Consider the following 15,758-nt stretch of genomic DNA (forward strand, 5'->3'; position numbering starts at 1 on the left):
TGCGCCCCATGTTGCTTTCCCCACCCAGGGAGGCCCCTGCAAGGGCCCACCCCAAGGGGAAAGGCTCGAGCCAGAAGCATCGCCCTTCTCTCTAGGACCTTGGCCCCGAAGCCGCGGCTGCTGCGGGTGCTCTCCAACGCCTTCACACAGCTGGGGCTGTTTCCTCCTCTGTGTTTCATTCGGCTCGTGTAGCTCTTGGCAGGAGTGGTAGTCTGATCTAAAATCTCCATCGTAGCTGCGAGTGGACGTCAGCACTCAGTTCTCCAACTTGCTTTTTTTGTGAATTTGCTAATGATTCCTCTCAGAGATCTCTCCCCATCTGTTCATAAGGAGCCTCTTCGTCCTTTGCACGCAGACACCGGCTTTTATGGACGGGCCACCGTTGGCTTAATTCGACGGTACCCACGTGTCGCTCCTTAGTCTGTGATTACGCGTGTAAGCCTATGCACATCCACGCTCATCTGTAGGTTACACTCCCACAAGTGGAAGTGCCAAGTCTTGAGTGTGTGTGAACAGTTGTCACTTGAGAGCTGCCATCCCACTGCCCTCTGTGGTGTCGTGCCAGTTCATCCTCCCCCAGCAGGTCTGGCGAGGGCAAGCTGGTTTTAGCCCAGTGGCCTAGCGGCCATGGCCAGACTCAGGGAGGGGCCGGGCTCTCCCCTCCTCACTGGCCCCTGCACCCAAAGCCAGGTCACACCTGTGGTCTCTCCCAGGACACATTTGACATCCGGATCCTGATGGCCAAGTCTGTCAAGTACACGGTGAACTTCTTAGAAGCCAAAGAAGGAGATTTGCACAGGTACCGATGGCGCCCAGGCCTGCCCTCCAGGCCCAGCTGTGCAGGGGTCAGGGCCTCTGGCTCCCCAGGGCACTCTGCCACCCCCGGGCATGTGGGTGGTACCCCAGGACCTGCCCCCAGCTAACCCCTCCTCACCTGGCAGCCCCTGTGGCTCATGCTGCCCTTTGCTCCCAGGATAGAAATCCCATTCAAATTCCACATGCTGCATTCCGGGCTGGTGCACGGCCTGGCCTTCTGGTTTGACGTCGCTTTCATCGGCTCCATGTGAGTGTGGGCGAGCAGAGCGTGCTGGGCCCAGCCTGGGGACTTCCCTGCAGTCGTGACCCCGAGCCAGGGGCTGGGAGAGCGGGCCATGACTCCTCCAGGTTCCCCTGTCCCTTCCAAAAGACAGTGCGAGCTCGCCTTCCAGCAAGACTGTTGGGGAGGGTGTTGGGGGGCGGGGAGGGCGGCATGCATGCGGCCGTGTGTCTGGGACAGCCTGGCGGCCAGCCTGACTCAGCTCCAGGGCCCCAGGGGACCGGCCAGAGGGGGCAGGCACCTGGAGAGAGCTCAAGGTGCACAGGGTGGTGGCTCCGGCCCCGTCGAGCGTCTGCCTGTCATTGCTTGGCAGAATGACCGTGTGGCTGTCCACGGCCCCGACGGAGCCACTGACCCACTGGTACCAGGTCCGGTGCCTGTTCCAGTCGCCACTCTTCGCCAAGGCTGGGGACACGCTCTCAGGGACATGTCTGCTTATTGCCAACAAAAGGTGCGTGCTGCCGCCGCGGCCGGGGGAGGCGGGGGCCGTCCAGCCAGCTGACTCGCGGTCGCCTCCCCTGCCCCCTCCGCAGACAGAGCTACGACATCAGTATTGTGGCCCAGGTGGACCAGACGGGCTCCAAATCCAGCAACCTCCTGGACCTGAAGAACCCCTTCTTCAGGTAGGCGGGGCGCGCCTGCTCGGGGGGCGCCCTTCCGGCGCAGCCGGCCCTACCCACGGTCCGTCTCTGCCGCAGATACACAGGGACGACGCCCTCGCCCCCACCCGGCTCCCACTACACATCGCCGTCGGAGAACATGTGGAACACGGGCAGCACCTATAACCTGAGCAGCGGGATGGCCGTGGCCGGTGAGCGGGCGGGCAGACCGCGGGCCATGTCTGGGTCACCCCTGCCAGTGCGCCACTGTCCCCACCCCTGACACCTCCCTCTCCGGGCACAGGGATGCCGACCGCCTACGACCTGAGCAGTGTTATCGCCGGCGGCTCCAGCGTGGGCCACAACAACCTGATTCCTCTGGGTGAGTGTCCCGGGGCTGGGCGCGGCGGGGCTGGGTCTGCACACGGTCGCTGGTGTCCTCTCTTCCTCTTCCTGGGGCTCCCGGCTCAGGCCCCTGTCCCTTGCTCTCTGCCTCGCTCTGCTGCCGCTGCACCCCGGCCTGGGGTGCCCACCGTGCAGCGGGGCTGGGGCAGGCCGGGCGGGTGACCCGTCTCCCTCCTTCCTTCTCCCTCTCGCTGCGCAGCCAACACGGGGATTGTCAATCACACGCACTCGCGGATGGGCTCCATAATGAGCACGGGGATTGTCCAAGGTAACGCGGGCGGGGGAGCCGGGCCGCCGCCCTCTCGCCTGCTCGCTTGCTCGCTCTCTCTCTCTGCGGCGCGTCCGGGCGGGGAGGGCAGAGCGGCCGCTCAGTGCCCACGGCCGCCCCACAGGCTCGTCGGGCGCCCAGGGCGGTGGCGGCGGCGGCTCCAGCGCCCACTACGCGGTCAACAGCCAGTTCACCATGGGCGGCCCCGCCATCTCCATGGCCTCACCCATGTCCATCCCGACCAACACCATGCACTACGGGAGCTAGACCTGCGCAGGACAGACGGACTGCCAGCACCAGGAAACCAAATGAAGCCAGCCGCCCCCGCGGCGGCGCGCCCTTCCTGGAGGAGCCCCACCCCTGGCCCCAGCCCTCTTTGCTATGGGAACTCGGACACTTTTTTACACGATGTCGTTGTCGCCGCCGCCCCCACCCCACTGCCCACCCACCTCTTGGCCCTGAGTGCGTGTCGCTGCCATGTTTTACACGAGATCATGTCGTGGGAGCCCTCGGCCCCCTCCTGCCCTCTCCACCCTGACCTGGGTTTGACATCTGCCGCATCTGGGCCTGACAGCTGCCGGTGGCGGTGGGGGAGCAGCTGTCACCCCGCCTGGCCCCTGGGCGCCTGCCCTGGCTCGTCCCCTGTGGGAGGGCCATCCTGGCTGGGCGGGGCCTCCCTTTCCACTCCCAGGCCTTGGTCACCATGGGCGTGACGTGCTGCTTTTTTTAATTTTATTTTTTTACGGAAAGAACCAGTGTCAATCCACAGCCCCTCTGAGAAAGCAGGCCGGCCGGGCCGAGCCATCAGCCCCTCCTGACCCAGAGGCTCCGTCGGGGGGGTGCTTTCTGGGGGTGGCGGCCCTGCCGGGTCTGCAGGCCGGGCCCCCTCCCCCAAGGGTTCACCTCACACTTGAATGTACAACCCAGCCCGGCAGTCGGGAAGGCCCTCCGTCCTCGGCCCCGCCTCTTGCTGCTGTCCTGTCCCTGAGCCCCTGCAGGTCTACCCTCCACCCCTACCCCCACCCCGCCAAGAGCGAGAGCAGGCGGCCCCGGGCCTGGCGGGCAGGGCCACCGTGGCGGCCTGGGGCAGACACAGAAACCTCATGGACCTGTTGTGGAAGGCGTCCTCTTTCCTGTAGCTAATGTCAGGCCTGTGTGTCTCCCTCAACCTTCCTAGACGCTCCAGTCCCCACTACTAAGATGGCATTTGGGCCCCCCCAGCCTGGGAAGGGGCCTGGCAGGGACCTGTCCCTCCAAAAGAAATAAAAAGGAAATGTATGTTTCAGCACAGGCCATTTTCTTCTCCTGCCCCGTTTCTAACACCCCCAACTCCGTGTGGTGGCGCTCAGGTGAGTCCCCAGGCCCTGGTCACTTGGCGCCCCAGAGGAGCTGCCCTGCCTGTCAGGGGAAGCAGGTGGCCCTCAGGTGACAGTGCCCTGGACGCTCCCTGCTTGGCTGCCCCCCTCCCGCCTTTATATCAATTGTCTGAATCACCTTTGCATAGAAAATAAAAGTGTTTGCTTTGTAAGAAAAGTCTGGAAAGGAGCGGAGTCATCTCGAGGTGTCAAGGGGGCCTTCATTCATGGTCTGAGGGTGGGTAGGGCAGGCAGAAGTGTCCTTTCGTGCTGGGCCTGGAAGAGAGGGACTCCTGGAGTGGCCCCTCGGGGAGACCAGCAGCCCCCAGCCCCCGCTGGGAACAGCCCCTCACCTGCAAGCTCCGGCCATCCGGGGTAGCCACGGACCATGGTGAGGTGGGTGGCAGCAGTATGCTTGGGGGCAGAGCCGTGGCCCGGGGTGGAGGTGCCACGTGCGCCGGAGGCAGCGGCTGGAAGAAGTAAAACTGAACCGAGACCCCGGGAGTCAGCGTCGGGACCACTGAGCCACCCGCCACCCCAAGGCCTGGCCGAGAGCAGCCCGGACCGCACCTTACACCCCAGGGCCAGGAGGGCGTGGAGCAGCACGACGACAGACAGCAGCACGGCCGCCGCCAGCCGGGTGTCCTCGCGGACGACGGGCCAGAGGGTGAACACCAGGCCGGCGGCTGACAGGGCCAGAGCCAGCACCCCGAAGAGCCACTGCAGCCACGGGACAGGGATGAGCCACAGGACCTGGGGGTGACACGCAGCTGGCTCCCAGGTGCTCCCGAGGGCACCCAGCCCCCGGCCCCGGGCCCACTCACCACGGTGGGGATGAAGACGAAGAGGGAGTAGCCGTAGACGCACACGGTCTCCAGGAAGGTGTAGGGCCCCAGGCGCTCCTGGACGCCCTGGCGCCACCGCAGGAAGCCCCACAGCGCCAGCGGCACGAGCCAGGCGTAGCAGTAGATGGTGACACCCGCCACGGTCACTGCGGGCGGAGGCGGGCCGTCAGCCCCGGGCCCGCAGCTCTGACCCCGCCAGGGGCTGCGCCCGGCCCGCGGTACTCACCCTTATGGAACTGGGGGCTGTAGTGGATGGAGGGGTCCCTCCTCTGGGCCAGCAGCAGCGTCAGGTTGCCCGTGATGGCCAGGACGAAGGCCAGCGTGGCACAGATCCAGAAGGGGCCTGCGGGAGGGTGTGGTCAGGGGCCCCGGGTTCCGCAGACAGTGGACTTGTCCCACGTCAACCGTGCTGGAACCCCAGCCTCTTCCCGAGCTTCAGGCTGCCTCCTGCACCGTCTGTCACCCCGATGCTTGCCCAGGTCCCAGCGACGACATGGTGGCTGAATCCAGTGCTGGTGCTCAGCAGTCCTCATCCTTCTCGGCCTTTCTACAGCCTTTGATGTGGCCGGATGATCCCTCTCCTTCTGGAAACCTCTCCACCTGGTTTCTGTCTCATCTCACTGGCAGGTCCTCGACCCCTTCCACTCCCCGGCCCCTCTTGTGACGGGGAACCACCCAGGGCAGCCCTCCGCCCTCCTCCTGCTTTGTCCCCCCTTGGGTGATCTCGTGCAGCATCAGGGTTTCGTGCGGCCTCTGTGCCGAGGACGCCAAACCCCGAGGCCGGGCCTCTGCCCTGAACCGCAGGCTCGCAGTCAGCGTTTCCATGGGGGCATCTCCCACGCCACCCCCCAGGCGCCCTCTCCCCCCAAACTTGCCCAGCTTTTCCCATCATAAATGCAGCTCCCTCCTGCCAGCAGTCCAGGCAAAGAACCTGGGGGCCACCCTCGGCACCTCTCCTCCCACCGGCCACTGCTCATGAGCCAGTCCTGCTAACGGAAACTTCCAGACCTGCTCGCCGTCTGCGGCCTCCCCGGGGCGCCCTGCACACAGCGTTGCCCCTCCTGGGGCCCCCGCTGCCACACTCACCCCCACAGTAGCCAGAGGGCCCTGAGAGCACTGCTCCATGCTCACCACAGCCTGCGCCACTGTCCTGTCACCTCTGCCACCTCCCAGCAGCTCGCTCTGCCCCAGGGGCAGTGCTGTCCTGCAGTTCAGGTGCATTTCCACCCCAACACCAGCAAGGGTCACTCCCTGACCCTCCTGAGAGGGGCCTTCCCCCACCAGCCACGCAAAATGGCAACTCTCTTCCTCAGAACTGTTAGCCTCTCTTCCCGGCCCTGTCGCCCTCTGCCCCCGCGTGTGTCTTGATGTCACTGAACATGATGGAAGTTCTACAGCCTCCGTGAGCATCTCTGCTTTCTCCTCAGCTGGAAATCTGGGCCTAGCACTCAGTCCACGTTTGCTGACTGAATAATCGAATGAGCTGAATGCGCAACCTCACTCACCATACAGGTCCGGCCGATTCCGCAGACGGTGCCGTACAAAGTTGTGGCCAGGCCGGGGCAGCAGCGAGCCTCTGATCCGGTCCAGGACCTGGGGGGCAAGGTCGGGCCAGGATGGAAGCCTGCCCAGGGCTCCTCGCCCCCGACAGAGGAAAGGGACCATGCTCCTGGGAGGACCTTAAAGGCTCCTTCTCTGCTGACTTCCCACCGCCTCTCTCCACACTGCCTGAAAGGGCTCAGCTCTTCCCGTTTTTTTCCTTTGCTGAGGAAGATTTGCCTGAGCTAACATCTATTGCCAATCTTCCTCTTTTGTTTTGTACGTGAGTTGCCGCCACAGCACAACGTCTGACAGATGAGTGGTGTAGGTCTGCACCCAGGAACCAAACCCAGGCTGCCGTAGCGGAGTGTGCCAAACTTAACCACTAGGCCACCAGGGCTGGCCCCATTCTGGGTTTTTGATGAGCTGTTCCCATGGCTTGGAGCCCCTCCCTCTGGCCAGTCCCCACTCACTACCCCAGTGTCCCACCCCGAAGGAGTCTTCCGGTCCTGCCACCTTCCTCTTCGCTTCCCCCTCCTCTTGGCTCGGCGGCCCAAGACTGTCCTTACTGCCTCCCCTCCCAGCCCCAGGACAGTCACAGGTCCTGGGCATCCCCTTCCTACACCTCTCTCCAACATGTCCCTGCTCCACAGCCCTGGTTTATCATCATCTCCCACCTCAGCCTGGGGCCTCCGACCCACCTTCGACACTCCACGATGCACGTCTGCTCATTCCACTCAGTCCTCGCCCGTTCTAAACCCTTCCATGACTCCCTGGCACGCTCAGGATAAAACCCAAACTCCTTCCCATTGCTCACAAGACCCCTTCTGACCTGGCTTCTGCCTGCCGGTCCCCCCCTCACACCTCCAACCAGATCGAGTGACAGATCGCTCCTGCGACAGTTCACACCTTCTCTCATCTTCTTCTCTCATGCTGTTCCCTGTGCCCGGAACATACTCATGCTTCCCTCCACTCTGCCCGGCTAAGTCTTCCTTTTTTAGGTCTCAGCAAATTCCTCACCTTCTCCAGGAGGCCTTTCTCTATCCCCACAGATCACATGTGTCCCCCATGTTCCCAACAGCCCCAGTCACACCATAATCCTCACAGCGCACCAGTTCCTTCTACCAGCCTGGGCAGCAACTCTTCTCCGTCGGGTATCGCCAGCACCCTGTCCAGGCCTGGTGATCAGTGAACAGTGGCTGAACCCCAAGCGGGACTCGGAGCCCCATCCGCCAGCTTCCCGGGCCTGACCTGCCAGGTGTCCACGTCAAAGAAGCTCTGATAGTAGCCGAAGGTCCAGAAGCCGGGCTGCTGCTTCTCCTCCTGCAGGAGCTGCACAGCGCCGGCTCTCAGTGCCCGGCAGGCTCAGCCGGGGGCTGCACGGAGGCAGGACACAGGGGCTTCCGTGACTCACCGCGGTCTTGTCACTCTCCTCCACTTCGTCCTCAGCTCCATAGCTGTCCCCTGAGCCCACGGCCACAGCCACGTGTCCCTGCGGAGTCAGCTGCTCACTTCTGCTGGTGGTGGCTGCCTCTGGAGTCTCGGCCAGCAGATTGGTGGCTTCCTCAAACTCTATGGAGAAGTAACAGGGGACACAGGTATGTTTGGGGGGTCAAGACAATTTGGCCCACAGCGCCTCTGGGGGCGTGGCTTCTCAATTTTGGGGAGCGGGAAGGTGTGTCCCCTCCCTCCTATCAGGGAACGGCAACTCAGGGCTAGTTCTGGGAGAGGTCAGATCTGGGCTCGGGTTAGAGATCGGAGCTCGGGACTGGAGCGGGGGTCGCCTTGGGGATGGGTTTCCTGCCTGGGTCGGGTTCACAGCGGCCTGGGGTCCGGCTTAGATCCGAGGTGGGCCCTGGATGGGAGGGTGTGGCCAGCGGCGGGGGTCGGGGCTCGGGCCGGCTCGCGGCCGCACTCACCGTGGAAGGCCAGCTCGTCGGCAGCTGCCATGGTCGCTCGGGGGCGTCACCGCATCCCGCTCTGAGGACAGAGGTCAATCAGGTCCGCCCCCCGCCCCGCCCCGCCCGGCGCCCCTCCTGGAGTGTCTCCCTCGGCCCGCCCGGCCTGGCGGCTAACTGCGCCCACCGGGCCTCGCACTCGCGCCGCCGCCCCGCAGGTGCACCCCGCTCCGCTCACCTGCGGCGGCTCCAGCCGGCGCGGCCCGGGCTCTCTGCGCCTGCGCGGCCCGCCTGCCCGCAGCCGTCGTCACCTCTCGGACCGGACAGCAACATCCGGCGTCGGTCCGTTTCCTATCCTCTTCCGGCGGGAAGCCACTTCCGGCAATGTCGGCGCTTGCGCAGGAGAGACTCCCCGGGCCTTTTCCTTCGCCTCCCTGGCGTTTCTCTGCGGAAACGGACGCCAAGCCGGAAGAGGATGGCGACGGCCGCTCTGAAGAGGTTGTGGTCCCGAGGCCGCGGGGAGGCGGGCGGCACTGAGGCCGCGAAGCCGGGCGTGTGGGCGCGGTTGGGTGAGTAGCGGCGGGCGGCGGCGGCGGCGGGGCGGGGCGGGGCGGGGGCTGCGGCGGCGGGCGGCTCTCACGGCGCGTCTCTCCCGCAGGCGCCTGGGCGCGCGCGCTGCTCCGGGACTACGCCGAGGCCTGCGGGGACGCGGCGGCGGCGGCCCGGGCCCGGCCGGTGCGCGCGGCCGCGTACGCAGGGCTGCTGGGCGGCGCGGCGGCCTGCTGCGCGCTGGCGCCGGGCGAGGCGGCCTTTGAGGAGGCGCTGCTCGACGCGTCGGGGACGCTGCTGCTCCTGGCGCCGGCCACGCGCAACCGCGCCTCGGAGGCGCACGTGCAGCGGCTGCTCTGGCTGCGGGGCCGCGGGCGCCTGCGCCACGCCAGCCTGGGCCTCTGCTCGCTGGTCTACGAGGCGCCCTTCGACGCCCAGACCAGCCTCTACCAGGCTCGCTGCCGCTACCTGCAGCCCCGCTGGGCCGACTTCCCCGCCCGGGTGCTGGACGTGGGCTTCGCGGGCCGCTGGTGGGTGCTCGGGGCCCGCATGCGCGACTGCGACATCAACGACGACGAGTTTCTCCACCTGCCGGTGCACCTGCGCGTCATCGGGCCCCAGCAGCTGCGCTCCGAGGCCAACGAGCGGCTCTTCGACGAGAAGTACAGGCCGGTGGTGCTCACGGACGATCAGGTGGACCAGGCGCTGTGGGAGGAGCAGGTCCTGCAGAAGGAGAAGAGGGAGCAGCTTGCCCTGAGCCAGGCCGACTCGCTGCTGCCGCCGGAGGGCGCGAGATGAGACCCCGGGGGAGACCCCGGGATGGGGCAGTTGGTGGGAGGGCGCCTCGAAGGCAGCGACGGAGATCAGCTACGTGCGGACTGTGGTCTCGCTGGGTTCCCCAAATTAGGGGGCTTTCTCGCTCTCCCCTTGTTCCTTGTTCCCTGAAGCCGGTCCAGAGCCGTCTGGGTCGAGGAGTTAGGCGGAGCGGAGCGGCGTGGCCGTGTGTTTTCCACTGCCGGAGTCAGTAATGAACCTTATTCATAACTGAGCCTTTTTGTCACTGCTCGGCTGCACAGTCCCCCCGACTGAGGTGTCCCATTTGTGGGGGGACTCCCAAGCTCTCCTAAGACCGTTCCGATTTCCGTTTAAAATTGGAACTGAAATGTTTATTTATTCCTATGAGTAACATGTTTGGGTTTTTTTAATTTTTTATTTTGAAATAATTATAGTCTCGAAGGAAACTGGGAAAATAATACAGACATTCTGGGTACCCTTCCGCTGGCTTCCCTGAAATGGAACCGTGTTACGTAAGCAATACCAAACCAAGAGATGGACATTGGTATGAGTACGTGGGTTTTATAGGGAAACTTTTTGCAAAAAAAAAAAAAAAAGCCTGCTTTTACCATATGTGTATTGAGGGTGATGTTAAAGTGACTTGGAGGGATAAAGCATTTTCTGATGTGAAACTCTATATGGAATCATAGATTCTGGTTATGTTATATTTAATCCTGAAAACGGAATCCTCTGTAAGGGAATGTTAGCGTACATAGCTAGGTTATGGTAATCATACTTTTGAAACTAAAATATTGCAGGAATGAAATACCTCTGTCACCTAGGTGGCCCGTGGGTACTTAATAAAACCAGGAGATGAAACAGCCATCTTTGTTGTGATGCTTGTGTTCATGCGTTTTGCCATTAACTTTTGGTATCTGGACTGTTCATTCATACTATGGGTATATTGGACACATGGTAATTTTCACAGCATTACCTTTGGGGAAAGGGAGCATCGTATAAGTCAAGATCTGCATTTTACAAAGGAAAACGTGAGGTTCAAAAAGTCCCTTATTTTTCCAAGGCTGTGGCAGGGCCATGATTCAAACTAACTCCCAGCCCTGTGACTTATTCCTCAGACTCGTGGCACTATCTTTGATCCTAACGACATCCTGCCACAAATTATTAAATGCTGTTATCGGTAGCCATACATAAAGTTGAATACAGAAATAAGTGAATATAAAAAAGAAATGCAGGGGCCAGCCCGGTGGCATAGTAGTTAAGTTCGTGCACTCTGCTTCAGGTGCCCAAGGTTCACAGGTTCGGATCCCAGGCATGGACCTAGCACCACTGATCAGGCCACGCTGTAGCAGCGTCCCATATAAAATAGAGGAAGACTGGCACAGATGTTAGATCAGTGACAGTCTTCCTCAAGGAAAAAGAGGAAGATTGGCAACAGATGTTAGCTCAGGGCCAATCTTCCTCGCCAGAAAAAAAAAACGCAATGAAAACAGCCAAATGATACTGAATTGTAATCCTATACCGTTACCTGCCAAAGGCTCTGGACCTAAATCCTGACGTCTTTGTTCAAGAGAGACAGATTAACCAACTGCAAGGGAAGGTGTGAGACACACTGGCATCAGAGTGAGACTTGTTCCTTGCTGCGATCAGAAACATGGAAAGAGGACTGCACACCTTCACTGCTGGAGTCCGTTATTCAGGGCCCCTCCTGCCTTTCAGCCAGGGTGTGTCCGTGCAGCCCCCCTGTGGCTGTGAAGCTCAGAACGGTGGTTGGCAAAAACTAAACAGCTCAGTGTGTTCACGGGAATCGTGGGCGTAGGATAGGCCTGAAGCCCGCGTGGCTTTATGTTTGGTTGGAAGGTCAGCCTTTCCCGGCAGAATCCTGCTGTATTTTTGCTCCCCTCTCTAGTAGCTCTGGTCTCCTGAGTTTGGTGTAAGGCACAGACAAAAGCTGTCAGATGGGCCCGCAGTGTTGGGACATAGATGGCTCCCAAAGGTCGGGTCCAGGTCTCCTTGTTCATTTCTGAGCTGCAAACACCCCACAGCATCAGCAGATGTTGGAGGAGTTGCATGAGGACTGCGCATGCCCAGTGTGGGTGGGAGCTGGTCTGTCCTGCTGGGGAGGAGGTAGCAGTCTGGGGTTGGCTCCCCATCCTTTGGCCAACCCAGGGGAAGAGGCCCCTGCTCTCAGCCCTGCCCAGTGCCGGAGACAGCAGAGTGGACAGACTGCCTCCGTTGCCGTAGGGGCCGGGTCTGGGGAGGAAGAACTGCGCCTTCACGTAGGGTCTGAATCTCAGCTGTCACACTGAGCAGCTTTGTGACTGAGCTGGGCTAGGGCAGTTAGGCAAGAAAGAGAAATAAAAGTCATCCAGGTCAGAAAGGAAGAAGTAACACAGTGACTTTTTGTAGGTGGCATGATATATATGGGAGACCCTAAAGACTCCACCAAAAACTTAGAACTAAAACATTTGGTAAAGTTGCAGGATCCAAAATCAGTATATAAAAGGCTGTTGTGTTCCATACACTAATAACGAGCTGTCAGAAATTGAAAAAGTCCCATTTACAACTACATCAAAAAGAATACCTAGGAATAAATGTAAGCAAGGAGCTGAAAGACCTGGACACTGAAAACTATTAAGACATTGAGGAAAGAAATCGAAGACACAGCTAAATGGAAAGATATTCCCTGCTCGTGGATGGGAAGAATACTATGAAAATGTCCATACTACCCGAAGCAATCTATAGATTCAATACAATCCCTATCAAGTTTCAATGGCATTTTTCACAGTAATAGGACAAACAATCCTAAAGTTTGTACGAAACCACAAAAGGCCATGAATAGCCAAAGCAATCCTGAGAAAACAAAGCTGGAGGCATCACGCCCTGATTTCAAAATATACTGCAAAGCTATAGTCATCACAACAGCATGGTACTGGCACAAAACCAGACACACAGATCAATGGAACAGAATCGAGAGCCCAGAAATAAACCCACGTTTATATGGTCCATTTACGACAGAGGAGCCAAGAACATACAATGGAGAAAGGAAAGTTTCTTTAATAAATGGTGTTGGAAAAGCTGGACATCCACATGCAAAAGAATGAAATGAGACCACTATCTTACACCATACACAAAAACTAACTCAAAATGGATAAAAGACTTGAATGTAAGAATTGAAACCATATTGGGGCTGGCCCAGTGGTGCAGCGGTTAAGTTCGCACGTTCCGCTTCGGCGGCCCAGGGTTTGCCGTTTCGGATCCCGGGTGTGGACATGGCACAGCTTGGCAAGCCATGCTGTGGCAGGCCTCCCACATATAAAGTAGAGGAAGATGGGCACGGATGTGAGCTCAGGGCCAGTCTTCCTCAGCAAAAAGAGGAGGATTGGCTAGATGTTAACTCAGAGCTAATCTTCAAAAAAAAAAAAGAATTGAAACCATAAAACTCGTAGAAGAAAACACGTAGTAAGCTCCTTGACACTGATCTTGGTGATGATTTTTTAGATTTGACACCAAAAGCAAAGACAACAAAGCAAAAATCAACAAGTGGGACTAGATCAAACTAAAAAGCATCTGCAGAGCAAAGGAAACCAACAAAATGAGAAGGCAACCTATAGAATGGGAGAAAATATTTCCTAATCATATCTGTTAAGGAGTTAATATCCAAAATATATGAAGAATTCATACAACCCAATAGCAAAAAAAAAGGCAGAGGCTCTGAATAGACATTTTTCCCAAAAAGACATACAAAATGGCCAACAGGTATATGAAAAGGTGCTCGACATCACTTATCGGGGACATGCAAATCAAAGCCACAGTGAGATCTCAGCTCACGCAACTGTTAGGATCGCTGTTGTCAAAAAGACAAGAAGTCAGTGTTGGTGAGGATGTGGAGAGAAGGGAACTCTCATACGCCACTGGTGGGTGTAAATTGGGGCAGCCACTCTGGAAAGCAGTACGGGGGTTCCTAAAAAAATAAAAAAAAGAAGTACCATATGATCCAGCAATTCCACTTGTGGATACTTATCTGAAGAAAACAAAACCACTAACTCTAAAAGCTACATGCCCCCCATGTTCCTTGCAGCATTATTTACTATACCTATGAAGCACGAAAACAACCTAAGGCTCCAGCGACTGAGGAATGTTTAAAGAGAATGTGGTCTACATAGACAACAGAATATCATTCAGCCATAAAAATGAACAAAAGCTTGCCTTTGTGACAGTGGATGGACCTTAAGGACATTACGCTAAGTGAAATAAGTCAGACAGAGAAAGACAGATATCAAAAGATTTCACATGTGGAATCTAAAGAAAGAAAAACAAGGTCAGGGACACAGAGAGCAGATTAGTAGTTGCCAGACTACTGGGCTCGGGGGTGGGCGAAATGGGTGAAGGGGGTCAACAGGTAGAAACTTCCAGTTAGAGGATAAGTCAGTCCTGAGGGTGTAACGTACAGGATAGTGACTGTAGTTAATAATACTGTATTGTGTATTTTCTTAAAATGTTTGAATCTCACCTTTCACACTTACAGGTGAAGCAGCTTCTCTGCGCCCCAAGCTCCTTTTCTGTAAATGGCGATGATTCCACTCGAGTTGTAAGAACAATCTGGAAGCACATGTGAGCACGTGGGACTCAGTGGGCATCGCGGTCCGCGGCGTGCGGAGACGCCAGCCCAGAATGCGCGCCCCACGGGCTGTGCTCTGCAAGATGGGCAACCCGGCCGCGGGGACCAGGGCCGCCCAGGGGGAGTACTCAGGACGTGGAGGAGAAGAGCCATAGAGTGGGGCGTGCCCATCTCCTGGAGCCAAAAGACACTTGGATTGAATACGAACGTTTTCAGGCCTCTCTTTCTTTAAACTTTCTTTTTAGTTGCTTGGATCGGTTCAGCTTTCCAGGCCAGTCCAGGCGTGGGCTCCGGTGGGCGCTCCGGGCCGGCTGCTGTGCCCCTCGAGGCGGGCAGAGGCCTCAGGCCCACTGTGCGCTGGGCAGCGGGAGGAGCACAGTCTTGGCAGCGAGGGAGGGGCCACATGCATCTGTGGGCCGGCACCTGCCGTCCGCAGAGGTGGCCTGTCCCCTGAGATGTCCCCTGCTGCTTCCCGGACGCCTGGCTGGCCTGGGCGCTGGCCCAGCTCCCTACTGTCTGGGAGTCGTCCTGAGGTGCCCAGCGCGCTAGGCCCTGCACCAGGGGACGGCGGCAAGTGCCCAGGGCTGGGACTTAAGGAGACCCTCGCTCCCAGGGCCAGGCAGGGCAGGGGCTGCCCTGAGAGGGGCCTCCTGAAAGTCTGTATCAGGCCTCACCTCGCCGCCTCCCCTGGCCCCGGCCATGATCCCTGCTGACGCCACAAGCGCTTCTGCAGGTGACGCTCACGGCCACAGGTGGAGGGGCCTCGACAGGCTCTGGCGTTTTGCTGACTCTCAGCCCATCGCCATCCTCCAGGTTTGGTCATGTGACAGGTACTTATTTGGGAGACACTTGAGAGAAGAGGCTGAACCCGTAGGACTGTAAGGTCTGGGGACAGCTCACAGCGTTCTGACACTCTTTTGTATGACAAGTTTCAAACATACACAAGGATGTCTGACCTCCCATAACTCATCACCCAATTCAACAATTAAGAGTGTGCCACATTGGTGTCAGTTGTCTCAGTTTTTCCTTTCTTTGCTGAGGTATTTTTATTTTTTGTTTATCTTTGAGAGGAAGATTGGCCCAGAGCTAACATCTGGTGCCAGTCTTCCTCTGTTTTATGTGGGACGCCACCACAGCGTGGCCTGACGAGCAGTGCCACGTCCGCACCTGGGAGCTGAACCAGCGAAACCCTGGGCCGCCGAAGTGGAACACATCAACTTAACCTCTGTGCCACTGAGTCAGCCCCTGCTGAAGCATTTTAAAGCAAATCCCCGACATCATGTCCTCTCACCCCTATGATTTCAGTATCATTTTTTAACGTAATGACAACGTGATTGTCACACCTAACGAAATTCACAATAACTCTTCAGTGTCATTTGATACCAGTCCATGATCACATTTCTCCGATAGTCTCAAAAACGTCTTTTTACACTTTGCTTTGTTTTAATCCAGATCCAAACGAGGTCCCCACATTGTATTTGGTGGTTGTGTCGTTTAAGTCCCTTTTCATCTAGAGACGGTCCCCCCACACGTACCTTTGACCTGTTGCAGACATGGGTGCGGTCGCCTTGAGATGTGGCCCACACACTGGATTTGGCAGCTCGTGACATGCAACTTGTTCCTCTAGCCCCGTGGTTCCTCTATCAGGTCTCAGCTCAGAATGCACGTCGGGGCCGCCTGGGGACCTGAACTCTCCAGGCCGTGAAGTCCATGTCGCCGGCTGGGTCCCAGGCAACCACAGGTTTCAGATGTCGCCAGGTGTTGCCCATATATATTCCAGTCTGAGCACCA

At 58.5% G+C, this 15,758-nt stretch overlaps 3 protein-coding genes and 1 long non-coding RNA gene across 8 annotated transcripts in view; 2 read left to right on the top strand and 2 right to left on the bottom strand.

The window, feature by feature from the left end:
* CARM1 (coactivator associated arginine methyltransferase 1) overlaps positions 1 to 3,901 on the top strand; it is a 38,123-nt gene extending 34,222 nt beyond the window's left edge. The window contains exons 9-16 of one of the 2 annotated variants that reach the window (XM_044752121.2): positions 714 to 799; positions 974 to 1,063; positions 1,410 to 1,547; positions 1,630 to 1,719; positions 1,795 to 1,907; positions 2,000 to 2,077; positions 2,300 to 2,368; positions 2,493 to 3,901. In XM_044752121.2, the coding sequence (XP_044608056.1) occupies positions 714 to 799; positions 974 to 1,063; positions 1,410 to 1,547; positions 1,630 to 1,719; positions 1,795 to 1,907; positions 2,000 to 2,077; positions 2,300 to 2,368; positions 2,493 to 2,635 (807 nt within the window). In that variant the 3' untranslated portion in view covers positions 2,636 to 3,901. The remainder of the gene's footprint in view (positions 1 to 713; positions 800 to 973; positions 1,064 to 1,409; positions 1,548 to 1,629; positions 1,720 to 1,794; positions 1,908 to 1,999; positions 2,078 to 2,299; positions 2,369 to 2,492) is intronic. The other variant, XM_044752122.2, reaches the window with a different exon arrangement.
* A 23-nt stretch (positions 3,902 to 3,924) lies between these two features.
* On the bottom strand, positions 3,925 to 8,379 carry YIPF2 (Yip1 domain family member 2). Of its 4 annotated transcripts, none has more exons than XM_044752125.2 (10): positions 8,244 to 8,379; positions 8,027 to 8,087; positions 7,522 to 7,679; positions 7,359 to 7,439; positions 6,074 to 6,161; positions 4,795 to 4,911; positions 4,548 to 4,714; positions 4,294 to 4,443; positions 4,077 to 4,208; positions 3,925 to 3,999 (listed from the first exon to the last, which is right to left on the bottom strand). In XM_044752125.2, the coding sequence occupies exons 2-10, from the start codon at positions 8,055 to 8,057 to the stop codon at positions 3,949 to 3,951; spliced, it is 975 nt and encodes a 324-aa protein (XP_044608060.1). In that variant the 5' UTR covers positions 8,058 to 8,087; positions 8,244 to 8,379; the 3' UTR covers positions 3,925 to 3,948. The 4 variants fall into 4 exon arrangements, with proteins under 4 accessions (XP_044608060.1, XP_044608058.1, XP_070348143.1 ...); XM_044752123.2 differs by having other exon boundaries at positions 4,294 to 4,476; XM_070492042.1 differs by lacking the exon at positions 7,359 to 7,439.
* TIMM29 (translocase of inner mitochondrial membrane 29) lies at positions 8,265 to 10,213 on the top strand. The gene is made up of 2 exons (XM_070492044.1): positions 8,265 to 8,574; positions 8,664 to 10,213. Exons 1-2 carry the CDS (start codon positions 8,481 to 8,483, stop codon positions 9,350 to 9,352), a joined length of 783 nt encoding a protein of 260 aa, XP_070348145.1. The 5' UTR covers positions 8,265 to 8,480; the 3' UTR covers positions 9,353 to 10,213.
* Positions 10,214 to 12,380: 2,167 nt separating this feature from the next.
* On the bottom strand, positions 12,381 to 15,641 carry LOC123278672 (uncharacterized). Its single transcript, XR_006516198.2, has 3 exons — positions 15,503 to 15,641; positions 13,860 to 13,948; positions 12,381 to 13,310 (listed from the first exon to the last, which is right to left on the bottom strand). It is a non-coding gene; the product is annotated as an uncharacterized lncRNA (long non-coding RNA).
* Positions 15,642 to 15,758: the final 117 nt, after the last annotated feature.

This window comes from Equus asinus, chromosome 20 (genome assembly GCF_041296235.1).
Source record: "Equus asinus isolate D_3611 breed Donkey chromosome 20, EquAss-T2T_v2, whole genome shotgun sequence".
NCBI lineage: Eukaryota > Metazoa > Chordata > Mammalia > Perissodactyla > Equidae > Equus > Equus asinus.

What these genes read in the sequence shown, in the direction of transcription:
- YIPF2 (XM_044752123.2), bottom strand. Translation starts at nt 8,057, where the DNA reads ATGGCAGCTGCCGACGAGCTGGCCTTCCACG. An exon ending in AGGAGAGTGACAAGACCGCG is followed by an intron (nt 7,440 to 7,521) that starts GTGAGTCACGGA and finishes GGCGCTGTGCAG; the next exon opens with CTCCTGCAGGAGGAGAAGCA. An exon ending in CGGATGGCCGGAGCTTGCAG is followed by an intron (nt 4,000 to 4,076) that starts GTGAGGGGCTGT and finishes CCTCTCTTCCAG; the next exon opens with GCCCAGCACGAAAGGACACT.
- TIMM29 (XM_070492044.1), top strand. Translation starts at nt 8,481, where the DNA reads ATGGCGACGGCCGCTCTGAAGAGGTTGTGGTCCCGAGGCCGCGGGGAG. An exon ending in GGGCGTGTGGGCGCGGTTGG is followed by an intron (nt 8,575 to 8,663) that starts GTGAGTAGCGGC and finishes TCTCTCCCGCAG; the next exon opens with GCGCCTGGGCGCGCGCGCTG.